Source organism: Pipistrellus kuhlii, unplaced genomic scaffold, assembly GCF_014108245.1.
Source record: "Pipistrellus kuhlii isolate mPipKuh1 unplaced genomic scaffold, mPipKuh1.p scaffold_m20_p_4, whole genome shotgun sequence".
NCBI lineage: Eukaryota > Metazoa > Chordata > Mammalia > Chiroptera > Vespertilionidae > Pipistrellus > Pipistrellus kuhlii.
In genome coordinates this window covers 85284747-85296906 of record NW_023425540.1, presented here as the reverse complement: position 1 = coordinate 85296906, position 12160 = coordinate 85284747, and the positions used below count along the sequence as shown (strand labels likewise).

The following is a 12160-nucleotide window of genomic DNA, read 5'->3' as shown; positions in this document are numbered from 1 at the left end:
ACTGCTCAAAGCAAGGTGTTTTTTTTTTTTAATCATAACTAATCCAGGGCACTGTTATTCTCCAGCAGATGTGCAAGGACTGTGCAGCGTTCAGTCAGGAGCAAATTCAACCCCAATAGAGTGGAGCAGGGGACAGACAGCAAACTAACACTGACCTCTCTATAGAAAAAAAAACAACCACCCACCAATCTAGTCTCCCCGGCTAATTTGAAACCACCGTGCCCAGGAGGGGCAGGCAGGATGCTCACTAACAAAGCTTCAAGCTGATCAGATCCCTGAGATTCCAGCTGTTAATTCTATTGGCATTAAGGCAAACAGGTGCAAGTCACTACCACAGCCTGACATATGGAGCCAACCAGACCTGACAGGAACTAAATCCCACCCTGCTGGCTTTTTAATAGGATTCTTTCACTCTGCCCAATCCTAAACTAGAACATAAACTTAGCACCACATTTTAAGAAGGGGAAGGCTAAGAAAAGCAGAAATAGACTGCTTAATACATAGGCAGCTTTTTAAATCACACACCTGTGGGTGCTCCAGGGTGTCAATCACAAGCCTGACAAAGAGGTACCTTCTGGGTGATGAATCTGGGACAGAGGCCCACTCAAGAGAAACAAGTTTCTTACACTTCCCCTCAAAGAGCACAGATCTGTGCCAGAAACAGACTTCATTGATGTCCATGTTTATTAATTATCACCAGCATTCAATAACACTTGACAACAGGTGAGGCAATGTAGGTGGAAAATCTATGCACTGAGCCCTGATTTGGTCCTGACGGGGTAATATCTGAAAAATAAAATGAAAAGCGACCTTTTTTTGCTAGGTAGCATCAAAGGAACAGACAAAATTCTCCCAGCAATGTAATCCTTCACTAGCTGCTTGACTCACACTCTGCAAAGTGACTGCTTGCTGGGGCCCAGTGAAATAAGCCAGTACTTGAGACTCCACTCTCCCGGCCCCCATGCCTGCTACTGGGAAATGCTTTCTGCAGGCATCTCCACGGCTGGGCCTTCTGCAATCTGGCAGGCCAGTTTTTCAGTCAACACCCAATATACTGGCAGCAAGTTATTCACAGGGGAAGACCAGACATGGTGAAGTACTTCCACCAACCAGTACACAGCACCCCACACGTGCAGCCAATGCCTATGCCAAATGCCTCCTCTCCCAGCTTCCTGAGGGCCTCCATTCATTTATGCAACTCAACATCTCTTGCTAGAAGCAAAGGAGAACCATTCGATGCCCGGCTCCTGCCAGGCTGACTCTTCCAGGTGTATGGGAAACTATCTTTGGATGAAGACAACTTTGACTTTGCCCTCTTAAGTGCTTGGATGTATCCAGGTAGCATATGAGAGATGAAAGATGCCTTCCAAGGACCAGCTTTGCTTGACTCGGTAAACCCAAGAGCTTTCCCTCCCAGAGGCTTTTACAAACCTAACCGAGAGCTCGCACCGCCAAGTACAGTGAGTTTACCTTGGAAAACTGCTGCCACATGGGCAGGAAATGCAATTACGTTCGGGGTCAGGTTGGATGCGGATGTAAGATAGCCGAATGCGGCGGGGCATTCGCGGGTTTCAAACACACACCTGGCCGGATGCTGGCCGCGCGGCACACAGTCGGGGGGCCCACACTTTCCCCCCCGAAAAAAGCAAGAAACTTAAGAAACCCAGAGCACCTGGCTCACCGCTCTGGGCCAGTCCAAAGGCTGACAACATCTGCGTTCCTGGCAGGTGTTTCCAAAGGAAGCCCGACGCTGGCAAGTGCTGAGGATACACTGCGATCTGGAGGGGACGGACCTTCGCTGAGCCCGCGGGCTCCCCGGGGGAGCGCGCGGGAGGGAGGAGCAGGTGCCGGCACAGTCCCGCGTCCACGGAGACGAGGTCCCGAGCTATCGGCCCGAACCGGGCCAGCCCAGCGGGCCCCGGAGACACCCGACCAGGGGAGGGGGGCCGCCGGTCCCGGGAGCCCCGCTCCCCTCCGGGCCAGGCGGGAGGCCGCTCGGCAGCAGCGAAGAGAATGCCCCGCGTCCCCGCGCGGCCCCATGTACACCCCGGGGCGCTTTGTGCCCCGAGGGCCGCCGGCCGGCCGGGCCCGGACGATGAGCGGCGGCCGCATGACGGTGCAGCCGGGCCGGGCCGGCCGCCGCGGGCCTGCTTTAAAGATGGCGAGCCCCCCGCGTGGCTCCCGCGGCTCCCCCCCCCCCCCCCCCCGGCCACAATGGAAGGCGCCCGGCGCCGCCGCCGCCCGCGGGCCTCACCTTCCATCTCCATGTCCTCGGGCTCGCTCAGCTGCTGCTCGCCCGCTTTCTGCTGCTGCTGCTGCTGCTGCTGGTGGTTCATGTCGGCCGCGGCCTGGGCCTCGCCTGCGGCCGGGGGCCCAGGCTGCGGGCCCGGCGGGCGGGGGGCGGCGAGCCGGGGCGGCGGCGGCGGCGGCGGCGGCGGCGGGACGGCCTCCTCCTCCTCCTCCCGCGCGTCGTCGGCGGCGGCCCCGGGGAGGCCGGCGGCGGGCGGCGGCGGCGGCGGCAGGGAGACGCGCACGTACTTGCTCGCGATTCGCCCAATCTCGGCGCCGAGGCGGGCGGGCGGCCGGCGGGCCGGGCCGGGCGGCCTCGTCGCTCGCAGCAGAGGCCGCCGCCGCCGCCGCCGCTGCTGCTGCTGCTGCTGCTGCTGCTGCGGCCGCCGCAGGGGCCCGCCTCCCGCCGCCGCCGGGGCCGGGGCTGCGGGGCTGCGGGCCGGCCGGGGGCGGAGGGCGGCCGGGCGGGGGCCGCGGACTCAGCCCCGCCTCGGGCCGGGCGCGGCGGGCGGGCGGCCTGGCCTGCTCGGCGGGCCTGCGGGGCCTGGGCCCGGCGGGAGCGGCGGCGGCGCGGCGCGGGCGGGCGACGGGCCGGCCGCGCTCGGGGCGCTGCGGCCTCGGCCTCCTCGGCGGCGGCGGCGGCGGCGGCGGCGGGGCTGCGGAGCGGACGCGGCGCCCGGCGGCACGGCTCGGCTCGGCTGGCTCTCAAAATGGCGGCGGCCTGAAATGTCACATCCGCATGGGGGCCCGAGAGCGAGCGAGCGAGAAGGCGAGCGAGGAAAGCCAGCGGGCGGGCGGGCGACGCCGGTCCGGAGGGCGGAGCGGGAGGCGGAGCGGAGAGGCGGGGCCCGGCCGCAGCCGCCGCCTCCCGGCCGCGGCGCCGCGCCCCCTCGCAGCCCGGCCCCCGCCGCCCGCCCGGCCCCCGCCTCCAAGCCCCGAAGTCTACTCGGGCCCCGACGCTCCGAGGCGGACGGCCTCGCCCCCCGACCCTAGGGGGTGCCTCCCCCGGAATCGGCCGGGTCCCGGGATGTGGACACCCAGGAAGGCCCGGCGGCGGCCCGGGGCAGGGGCCTGCGGCCTGGGGCCGGGCAGGCCAGGCGGGGCGCTGGGTCCACCCCGGCGAGCAGCTGCTGGTCGTTATCTAGCGCCCTTCGCCCACCTGCCTGCGATCGGCTCACCCAATACCTCACTCACGTGAGAACTCACTTTCTCTAGTCCGACCGAGAAAAGGCAGCCCCTCAAAACCCGCCGAAGACCTTTCCCTTTGGCGTTGGTCTGTCCCCTTCCTGTCAGCCCAGCCTGGCTGCATTCCCTCCGATCGGCCCTCATTGCTGGAGGCACTTTCCATGTGTCTGTCCCCGTTCTGGAGGCGGGCGATCAGGGCTTCAACTTTTCCACGGGGACCACGGCAGTGTAAGGGAGTGCGGACACACCTAAGCGGCCGTCTCCACTGAGGATGTCATTTTTCACTAAACACGACCAGGATAATTGCCCTGGCCAGTACCTCTCCTTCCCCCCCCCCCCACACACACACATCCTCCCCAGCCAAGATTGTGAATTCTATCTTCCCCCCCCCCTCCCCAGAGCACATGCAAGATTCAACCAATGAATGTATAAAGAAGTGGAGCAACAAAAGGATATGAGGGATAAAAAGGATACCTTGCATGATGGATAATTACATGTTGTATACCCATAAAGGAAATGCTATTTGGCAATAGAAAACGAGGCTTTTCCCCGGTCGTGTAGCTCAGTGGCTGAGCGTGGACCTATGAACCAGGAGATCACAGTTCAATTTCTGGTCAGTCTTAATTCCCAGAATCAAGTCAGGATGTTCCGGAAGCAGCTGAAGTGATTCGCTCATCATTGATCTCTCTCTCTCTCTCTCTCTCTCTCTCTCTCTCCCTCCCTCCCTCCCTCCCTCCCTCCCTCTCCCTCTCCCTCGCCTCTGAAATCAATGAAAATATATTTTTTAAAAATGAGGTTCTGACAGAGGCTACAAGTGGATTAGCCTTGAAAACACTGCTGAGTGAAAGAAGCCAGAAACGAAATACCACGTAGTCTATGATTCCAATTACATAAAATGACCAGAATCGATTCAGAGAGAGAGAGAGAGAGAGAGAGAGAGAGAGAGAGGGAGAGAGAGAAGATTGGGGACTGGGGAGTTGGCATAGGATTTCTTTGGGGGCTGATGTAATTTTCCTGAAATTTGATTCTGGTGATAGTTGCACAGTTCTGTAAATACATCCAGAACTATTGAACACTTTAAATGGGTGACTTTTACAGTACATGAATCATATTGCAATAAAACTAATTTTGTAAAAGGGTATCTTGCAAAGAAAAGAATGAGTGAGGAAGAACAGAGTCTAGACAAGAGATGGAGGCGGATTGGCCCAGGATGGTGGAGATGGAAAAAAAAAAAAAAAACGAGGACAGGTTTGGGTAAGTTTGCTGGGCTTGCACATAGACTTGGAGTTGAGTGGGAGGGAAAGAGAAGAATTAAGCATCGCTCTCCGATTGTTTTGGCTTGGGCAGAGTTCATTTCTAGGCCACAAGAGTCACTAGAAAAGCAAACACTGGCACCCTTTGAGGCCTACTAAGAAGGCCCAGGCTGGATTATGCCAGATATAATCTAGCCTATTTTCTTGAGGAAACAGGTCTGCATTAGCCATAAGGCCCATTTACCCACCAGAAGGGGTGTGTGCTGAAGAACTCCACAGAAGATGTGAATTGGCTGAGTAATGCCGGCTTCATGAGAGGCTTTAAGCCAAGATGCCACCAGGGTCCTGGAGAGTTCCAAAGGGGGGGAGGACTGAGGACGCCATTTCTGATCATTGCCAGTTTTTAATAATTTTACACCCCCTTCCCTGGTTGAGAATCTAGGGATAAGGGAAACCTAAAAACCGGGAAGACAGGAACTGCTGTAGCAGCTGACTTGTCATTAAGTCCAGTCAGTCAAGTGTAGGGAGGGGCTACCCTATCATTACTCTCACAGCAAAACATATTTTGCTCCTCCCAGAGCCCGTGCCATGACTTGGCTGGTTTTTCTTCTTGAAGACTAAATATTTACCTGGAAGTTATGTCGGTCGGGGTCTGAAACAATTTCATGGAAGTGTCAGAGAAGGAATGAGCGTTAGTAGGTGTTTTCCCCACCACCACCTCGTTCTTTAAATTCTTAGATAATCCATACCTGGATGGAAGACCTAAAACCCCAACCACAAGTTTAGAGAAGGGTTTGGATTTGAGATCAGGCATTTGCCAAGACCATGCAGCTGGAAGCAGTTTTGAGACGACACGGGATTGAGGACCAGACGATATAGCTGGGAGTCCTGCAAATGTGCACTTGGGAGTTGATTTAACCTCTTACCAGACTTTCCCATCAGGCGAGTGGGGACAAAAGTTTCTACCTAAAGGGACTATTGTGGAAATCATATGAAATGCTAAAACTTTATGGAAATACTTCACAATCCAGAGGTTGTGAAATGGTTATTGTAAGAGCAAGGGCAGAATGAGATGAGATCTCAGCCCCCAGTTTCTGACCCACCAGCCTTTCACTCAAAATTGCTCATAGGTGGCCAGCTGGCATGGCTCAATGGTTGATCTTTGACCTATGAACCAGGAGGTCACAGTTCGATTCTTGGTCAGGGCACATGCCTGGGTTGTGGGGGATGCAGGAGGTAGCCGATCAATGATTCTCTCATCATTGATGTGCCTCTCTCTCTCTCTCTCTCTCTCTCTCTCTCTCTCTCTCTCTCTCTCTCTCTTTCCCTCTCCCCTCCTTTCTGAAATCAATATATATCATATATTTTTTTAAAGCTGTTTGTAGGTAGAGTACCTATGTGCCAAGGACTGAGCTGCCTAATGTTAGATGATTGACAAAAATAGGCATTGAGTGATTAAACAAATTGGCTGATCACCAACATTTTCCCAGCTGTGAGATGGAAAACTGCTAATGCAAGTACTTTGCTACAATGATTGCTCCTGGCTGGCCAAGTATGAGTACAGATGCTAGGTCTTTGTTTTTGTTTTGTTTGTTTGTTTGTTTGTTTTTCTTTTCTTAAAGCTCACAAAAGATACTTCGGTAGTGTGACTCAACTCAAATTTTTAAAACAAAGATGCAGTAATGAGAGGTGTTGAGAACATGAGCAGCCAAGGGTGTCTTCTTTTCCTCTTTTTTTTTGGTTCTCAGGAAAATTTGTCAAACTATTACCCACTTTTCTTGGTCAGGCCTTTTTTTTTTTTTAATAATTTATTGATCTCAGACAGAAAGGAATTGGGTGGAGAGAGAGAGAGAAATTTGTTGTTCCACTTTATTCATTTATCAGTTGATTTTTGTGTGCCTGGACCCTAGGTCAGTGGTCGGCAAACTCATTAGTCAACAGAGCCAAATATCAACAGTACAATGATTGAAATTTCTTTTGAGAGCCAAATTTTTAAAACTTAAACTATTTAGATAGGTACATTATTATTAACTTAATTAGGGTACTTGTAAGCTGGCCTTTTGCACACGTGGTATTTTGTGGAAGAGCCACACTCAAGGTGCCAAAGAGCTGCATGTGGCTCGCGAGCCACAGTTTGCTGACCACTGCCCTAGGTTGAATCCACAACCTTATCATATTGTGATGACACTCTAACTGAACTACCTGGCCAGACTTAATGAGACCATTTTAAAAGGGTAAAACTAGCCGAAACAGGTTTGGCTCAGTGCATAGAGCATCAGCCTTTGGACTGAAAGGTCCCAGGTTCTATTCCAGTCAAGGGCATGTACCTTGGTTGCGGGCACATCCCTAGTAGGGGGTGTGCAAGAGGCAGCTGATGGATGATTCTCTGTCATTGATGTTTCTAGCTCTCTATCCCTCTCTCTTCCTCTCTGTAAAAAATCAATAAAATATATTTAAAAAAATAAAAATAAAAGGATAAGACTATGGAACAGTGGCATCTTTTCAACTATATGGTTTTAGAAACACATACACACACACACACATACCAACTGCATTGTTCAGTTAAACAGAGATGGTAATGAGCCAGGGGATTTTTTAATTTTTATTTTTTTAAAGATAAACCTTTTTTTTTTAGCTCAAGATCACATAAGCTTGTAAAAAAAAGAGGCCCAGATTTGAACCCATGCAGTCTGGGTCCATACATTGCGATAGAATATTAATGAGACTTTATGCCCACTGTAAACCCCAAGTGGTAAATGCCCCTCCCCCATTAAGAGCATGAATCAGGAATCCCTTAATTTCACAACTGTCTCACACTATTTTCTATCCACATCAGCTGGAAAACAGATATAGGCCATCTTTCAGCAGCATTGCTCTGGAATCACAAAAACCTTCTTTAGGAACTACCCTTTGCTTAAAAGACATCCATTCTGTATTTTTAATTGGCCAACATAAGCCTGGAATTTTTACCAGGCTACCACATCACATACATTCTTGACAGAATTCTCTTAGCAAGAATTGTAAACCAAATAATAAGTAACTACTCACAGAGCCAAGTAGCATGCTCTCTGTGGGTGTCGCTCTTAATCCTCACAACCAGCGAGAGCAGTAACTGCTAGTGCTTCCTTGTACTAGGCACGTTCCAAAAGCTTAACATTAACTCACTTAATCCTCCCAACAGCCCTGTGAAATAAACTGTCGTGAGCCTTCTTTACAGGTGAGGTAACTAAGGCACAGAGAAGAAAGGTGCTCAGGTCTCAGAGGTAAAAGTAGCAAGGGACCAAAAGAATTGAAAACAGGGTCTCAGACGAAAACTTGTACACCAATGTTCACAGCAGCACCATTCTCAATCGCCAAAACAACCAATGGACAGATGAATAGACAAAAAATGCAGGCGACCTGGACAGCCTGGAATATTATTCAGCCCAGCTGGCATGGCTCAGCGGTTGAGTGTGGACCTATGAACCAGGAAGACATAGTTCGACTACCAATCAGGGAACATGCCCTGGTTGGGGACTCAAAGGCCAGTGTGGGGTGTACAGAAGGCAGCCAATCAATGATTCTCTCTCATCATTATGTTTCTATTTCTCTTTCTCGCTCCCTTCCTCTTTGAAATCAATAAAAATACACTTTTTAAAAAATATTTTTTATTATTTTTTTTACAGAAAGGGATAGAGAGAAACATCAATCAGCCGCCTCCTGCACACCCCCACTGGGTGCATGCTCCTGACTGGAATGGAACTTGGGACCTTTCAGTCTGTAGGCTGACGTTCTATCTACTGAGCCAAACCAGTTAGGGCAATAAAAATACACTTTTTTTTTTAGCTGAAACCAGTTTGGCTCAGTGGATAGAGCATCAGCCTGCAGACTGAAAGGTCCCAGGTTCAATTCCGGTCAAGGGCATGTACCTTGGATAGGGCACATCCCCAGTAGGGGGTGTGCAAGAGGCAGCTAATCGATAATACTCTCTCATCAATGTTTCTAACTCACTATCCCTCTCCCTTCTCTGTAAAAAATCAATAAAATATATTTTTTAAAAATACACTTTTTAAAAAGAGTTCTGACACATGATATCACATGGATAAACTTAGAAAACATTCTGGTAAATGAAAGAAGTCTGACACAAAAGGCCACATATTGTATGATTCCATTTATATGAAACTAGAGACCCGGTGCACAAAATTTGTGCACAGGGGTGTGTGTCCCTCAGCCTATCCTGTACCTTTTCCAATCTGGGACCCCTGGAGGGATGTCCAACTGCCTGTTTAGGCCCAATCCTACCGACCTAAATGAGCAGTAAGACATCCCTCTCACAATCCAGGACTGCTGGCTCCCAACTGCTCACCTGCTTGCCCCTAACCATTTCTGCCTGCCAGCCTGATTAATGCCTAACAACTCCCATCAGCCTGTTTGCCCCTAACTGCCCTACCCTGCTGGTCATCTTGTGGCAGCCATCTTGTGTCCACATGGTAGCAGCCATCTTTGACCACATGGGGCAGCAATCTTGTGTGTTGGAGTGATGGTCAATTTGCATATCACTCTTTTATTAGATAGAACTAGAGGCCTGATGCATAAAGATTCATGTAAGAACGAACCTCCCTTCCCCGGACTGCTGGCACTATCTTCTCTCTGGCCCAGAGCCACCTTTCTGCCTTCCCACACTGCCCAGAGGCCTGGAGTGGCTGGGGCAGTGTGGACTGCCTGCATCGTTGCCATGGTGACATCGCAAGGACCCACCCCGCCCCCAGCAGCTCCATACCTGCATATGCAAATTAACCTGCAATATTTGTTGGGTCAATTTGCATATTCACTTCTGATTGGCTGGTGGGCATCACAAAGGTACATATTTTATTTATTTTTTTTTTATTTAAAAAAAATATTTTTATTGATTTCAGAGAGGAAGGAAGAGAGAGGGAGAGATAGAAACATCAATGATGAGAGAAAATCATTGATTGGCTGCCTCCTGCACGCCCCTTACTGGGGATTGAGCTCACAACCTGGGCAGATGCCCTGACCAGGAATCAAACCAGTGACCTCTTGGTTCCTGGGTCAAAGTTCAACTGCTGAGCTACACCCAGCTGGGCAGTAAAAATATATTTTTTTAAAAAATAAAAAGAACAATTTAGAATTTAGAAACTTTTTAGTTTTATAAAGCTAGAACAATTTGGATTTGAATAACTTTTGGTCGCCCTGGGACTGACTATTTGCTCTCTTGTTTTTCTCCTGTGCATTTGTGTGTAATGGAACAGGACACAACCAGACCACCTGAGCTCTGTGCCCTCACTTCTCTGAACCTGCCCCTGCATGTATTGAAAATGAAAAATGTTTGACCGTTGTCACCCCAATAAATGTTATAAACATTTTTTAAATGGAAAACTATACCTCCCTGTCCACCTCACTGCACCATAGTTAAGTTCAAATGGGATAAAGCAGGGCTTGACAAACTACAGCCCCTGGGCCATGTCTGGTCTGTTTTTTGTTTTGTATAGCCTAAGGGCTAAGAATGGTTTTTATATCTTTTTAATGATTGAAAAAAATCAGAAGGATAATATTTCATGACATGTGAAAATTTTGTAAAGTTCACATTGCAGTGTCCATGAATAAGGTTTTATTGTAACACTAGAGGCTTGGTGCACAAAATTCGTGCATTTGGCGGGGGGGGGGGGGGGGGAATGTTCCTCAGTTCAGCCTGCACATTCTCCAATCTGGGACCCCTGTGGGATCGAGCCTAAACCAGCAGTTGGACATCCCTCTCACAATCTGGGACTGCTGGCTCCCAACCACTTGCCTGACTGCCAGCCTGATCACCTCCTAACCACTCCCCTGCCAGCCTGATCAACACCTAACTGCTCCCCTGCTGGCCCAATTGCCCCCAACTGCCCTCCCCTGCCAGCCTAGTCCCCCCCAACTGCCCTCCTCTGCTGACCATCTGTGGTGGCCATCTTTGACCACATGGGGGCGGCCATCTTGTGCAAGGGCATGAGGGTCAATTTGCATATTACCTATTTATTATACAGGGTGGCCACTCCCATTCATTTACATATTGTCTGTGGCTGTTACAGTGGCAGAGAGAAGTAGTTAAGAGACTCTATGGCCGGCAGCAGGCAGCAAAGTTCTAACTATTTCCTAATTAGGCCTTTATAAAAAAAACTTCTGGCCCCTGAATAAAGGATGCTTTCAGTAAAATATCACAAGCCATAGAAATATCAACTATTATATCTATTCTTCCTTATTATCAATGTCCCTAATATGCACACCAAACTTTCTTTAATCTATATTTTTGAACTATTAGATTCATTTGTGACCATGCATTTTCTTCTATAAGATATTTCAAGCCAAAACCGGTTTGGCTCAGTGGATAGAGGGACCTTTCAGTCCGCAGATTCAATTCCAATCAAGGGCATGTACCTTGGTTGCAGGCACATCCCCCGTAGGAGATGTGCAGGAGGCAGCTGATCAATGTCTCTCTCTCATCGATGTTTCTAACTTTCTATCCCTCTTCCTTACTCTCTGTAAAAAAATCAATAAAATATATTTTAAAAATAAGATATTTCAAAACATTAACCCACAAAATGAGATATAAGAAAAAATACTCAAAACATTATCAAAGCCAGAGATTCTTGATATAAAAGGAATACTTTTAGATAAAGAAAAGCTAAGCTTATAATCATTAATGTGGCCATAAAATTAAATAACAGTGAACAAACAAAAGATGTTCAACCTAGTTAGTAATAAAGAAACCCAAATTAATTACAAGATGTTTTCACCCAGTTGATTGGCCATGGTTAGAAATTACAAAGGTGTACACTCAGTGATGGAGAAGATGCAGGACCATGGATATACATTGCACATGGAATGTTCCCCTGAGTAGTACTTTTAACTTTCAGGTTTAACTTAAAATGGCTTTAAATTTACACACACACACACACATTTGGAACAAAATAACAAAATATTTTCCATTATTTGTTCACAAATATTGCATGAGTGTCAAATAAATGCCAGACTATGGGAAAGAATTTACATTTGATATCATTGCAATGGGAAGCCATTGAAGGGTTTTAAGCAGGGAATGGCACCATCAGATTTACACTGTTAAAAATATCTCTTTGGCTGCTGGCTGGAGATTTAGCCCTGGAGCAGAGACCAGTTAACAGGCTTTGGCACTGAAAGATGAAAGTACATGATGTGAAATATGAAAGTTACCAAAGGGTACCACCCATTGCCCCGCACTGCCTTCTCTCTTCCCATCACAACCTCTAGTGTATTTTTCCAATTTTTCACCATGATACTTGGGCCCAAAGTAGATTTCTGGACTGGCTGTTCAATACAAGTATAATATGAGGCACATATGCAATTTTAAATTTTCTAGGAATCACATTTTAGCAGGTAAAATCCAGTTTATCAAGAAGTAGGGTTACTATGTGATCCAACAA

General features: G+C 49.1%; 1 protein-coding gene across 4 annotated transcripts in view; it reads right to left on the bottom strand.

Moving 5' to 3' along the window:
- USP7 (ubiquitin specific peptidase 7) overlaps nt 1–2642 on the bottom strand; it is a 69153-nt gene extending 66511 nt beyond the window's left edge. For 2 of the 4 annotated variants that reach the window (XM_036409118.2, XM_036409121.2), the window contains exon 1: nt 2255–2418. In XM_036409118.2, coding sequence (XP_036265011.1) covers nt 2255–2336 — 82 coding nt within the window. In that variant the 5' untranslated portion in view covers nt 2337–2418. Of the gene's footprint in view, nt 1–2254 lie in introns of all 4 variants that reach the window. The other 2 variants (XM_036409114.2, XM_036409119.2) reach the window with 2 other exon arrangements.
- Nucleotides 2643–12160: the final 9518 nt, after the last annotated feature.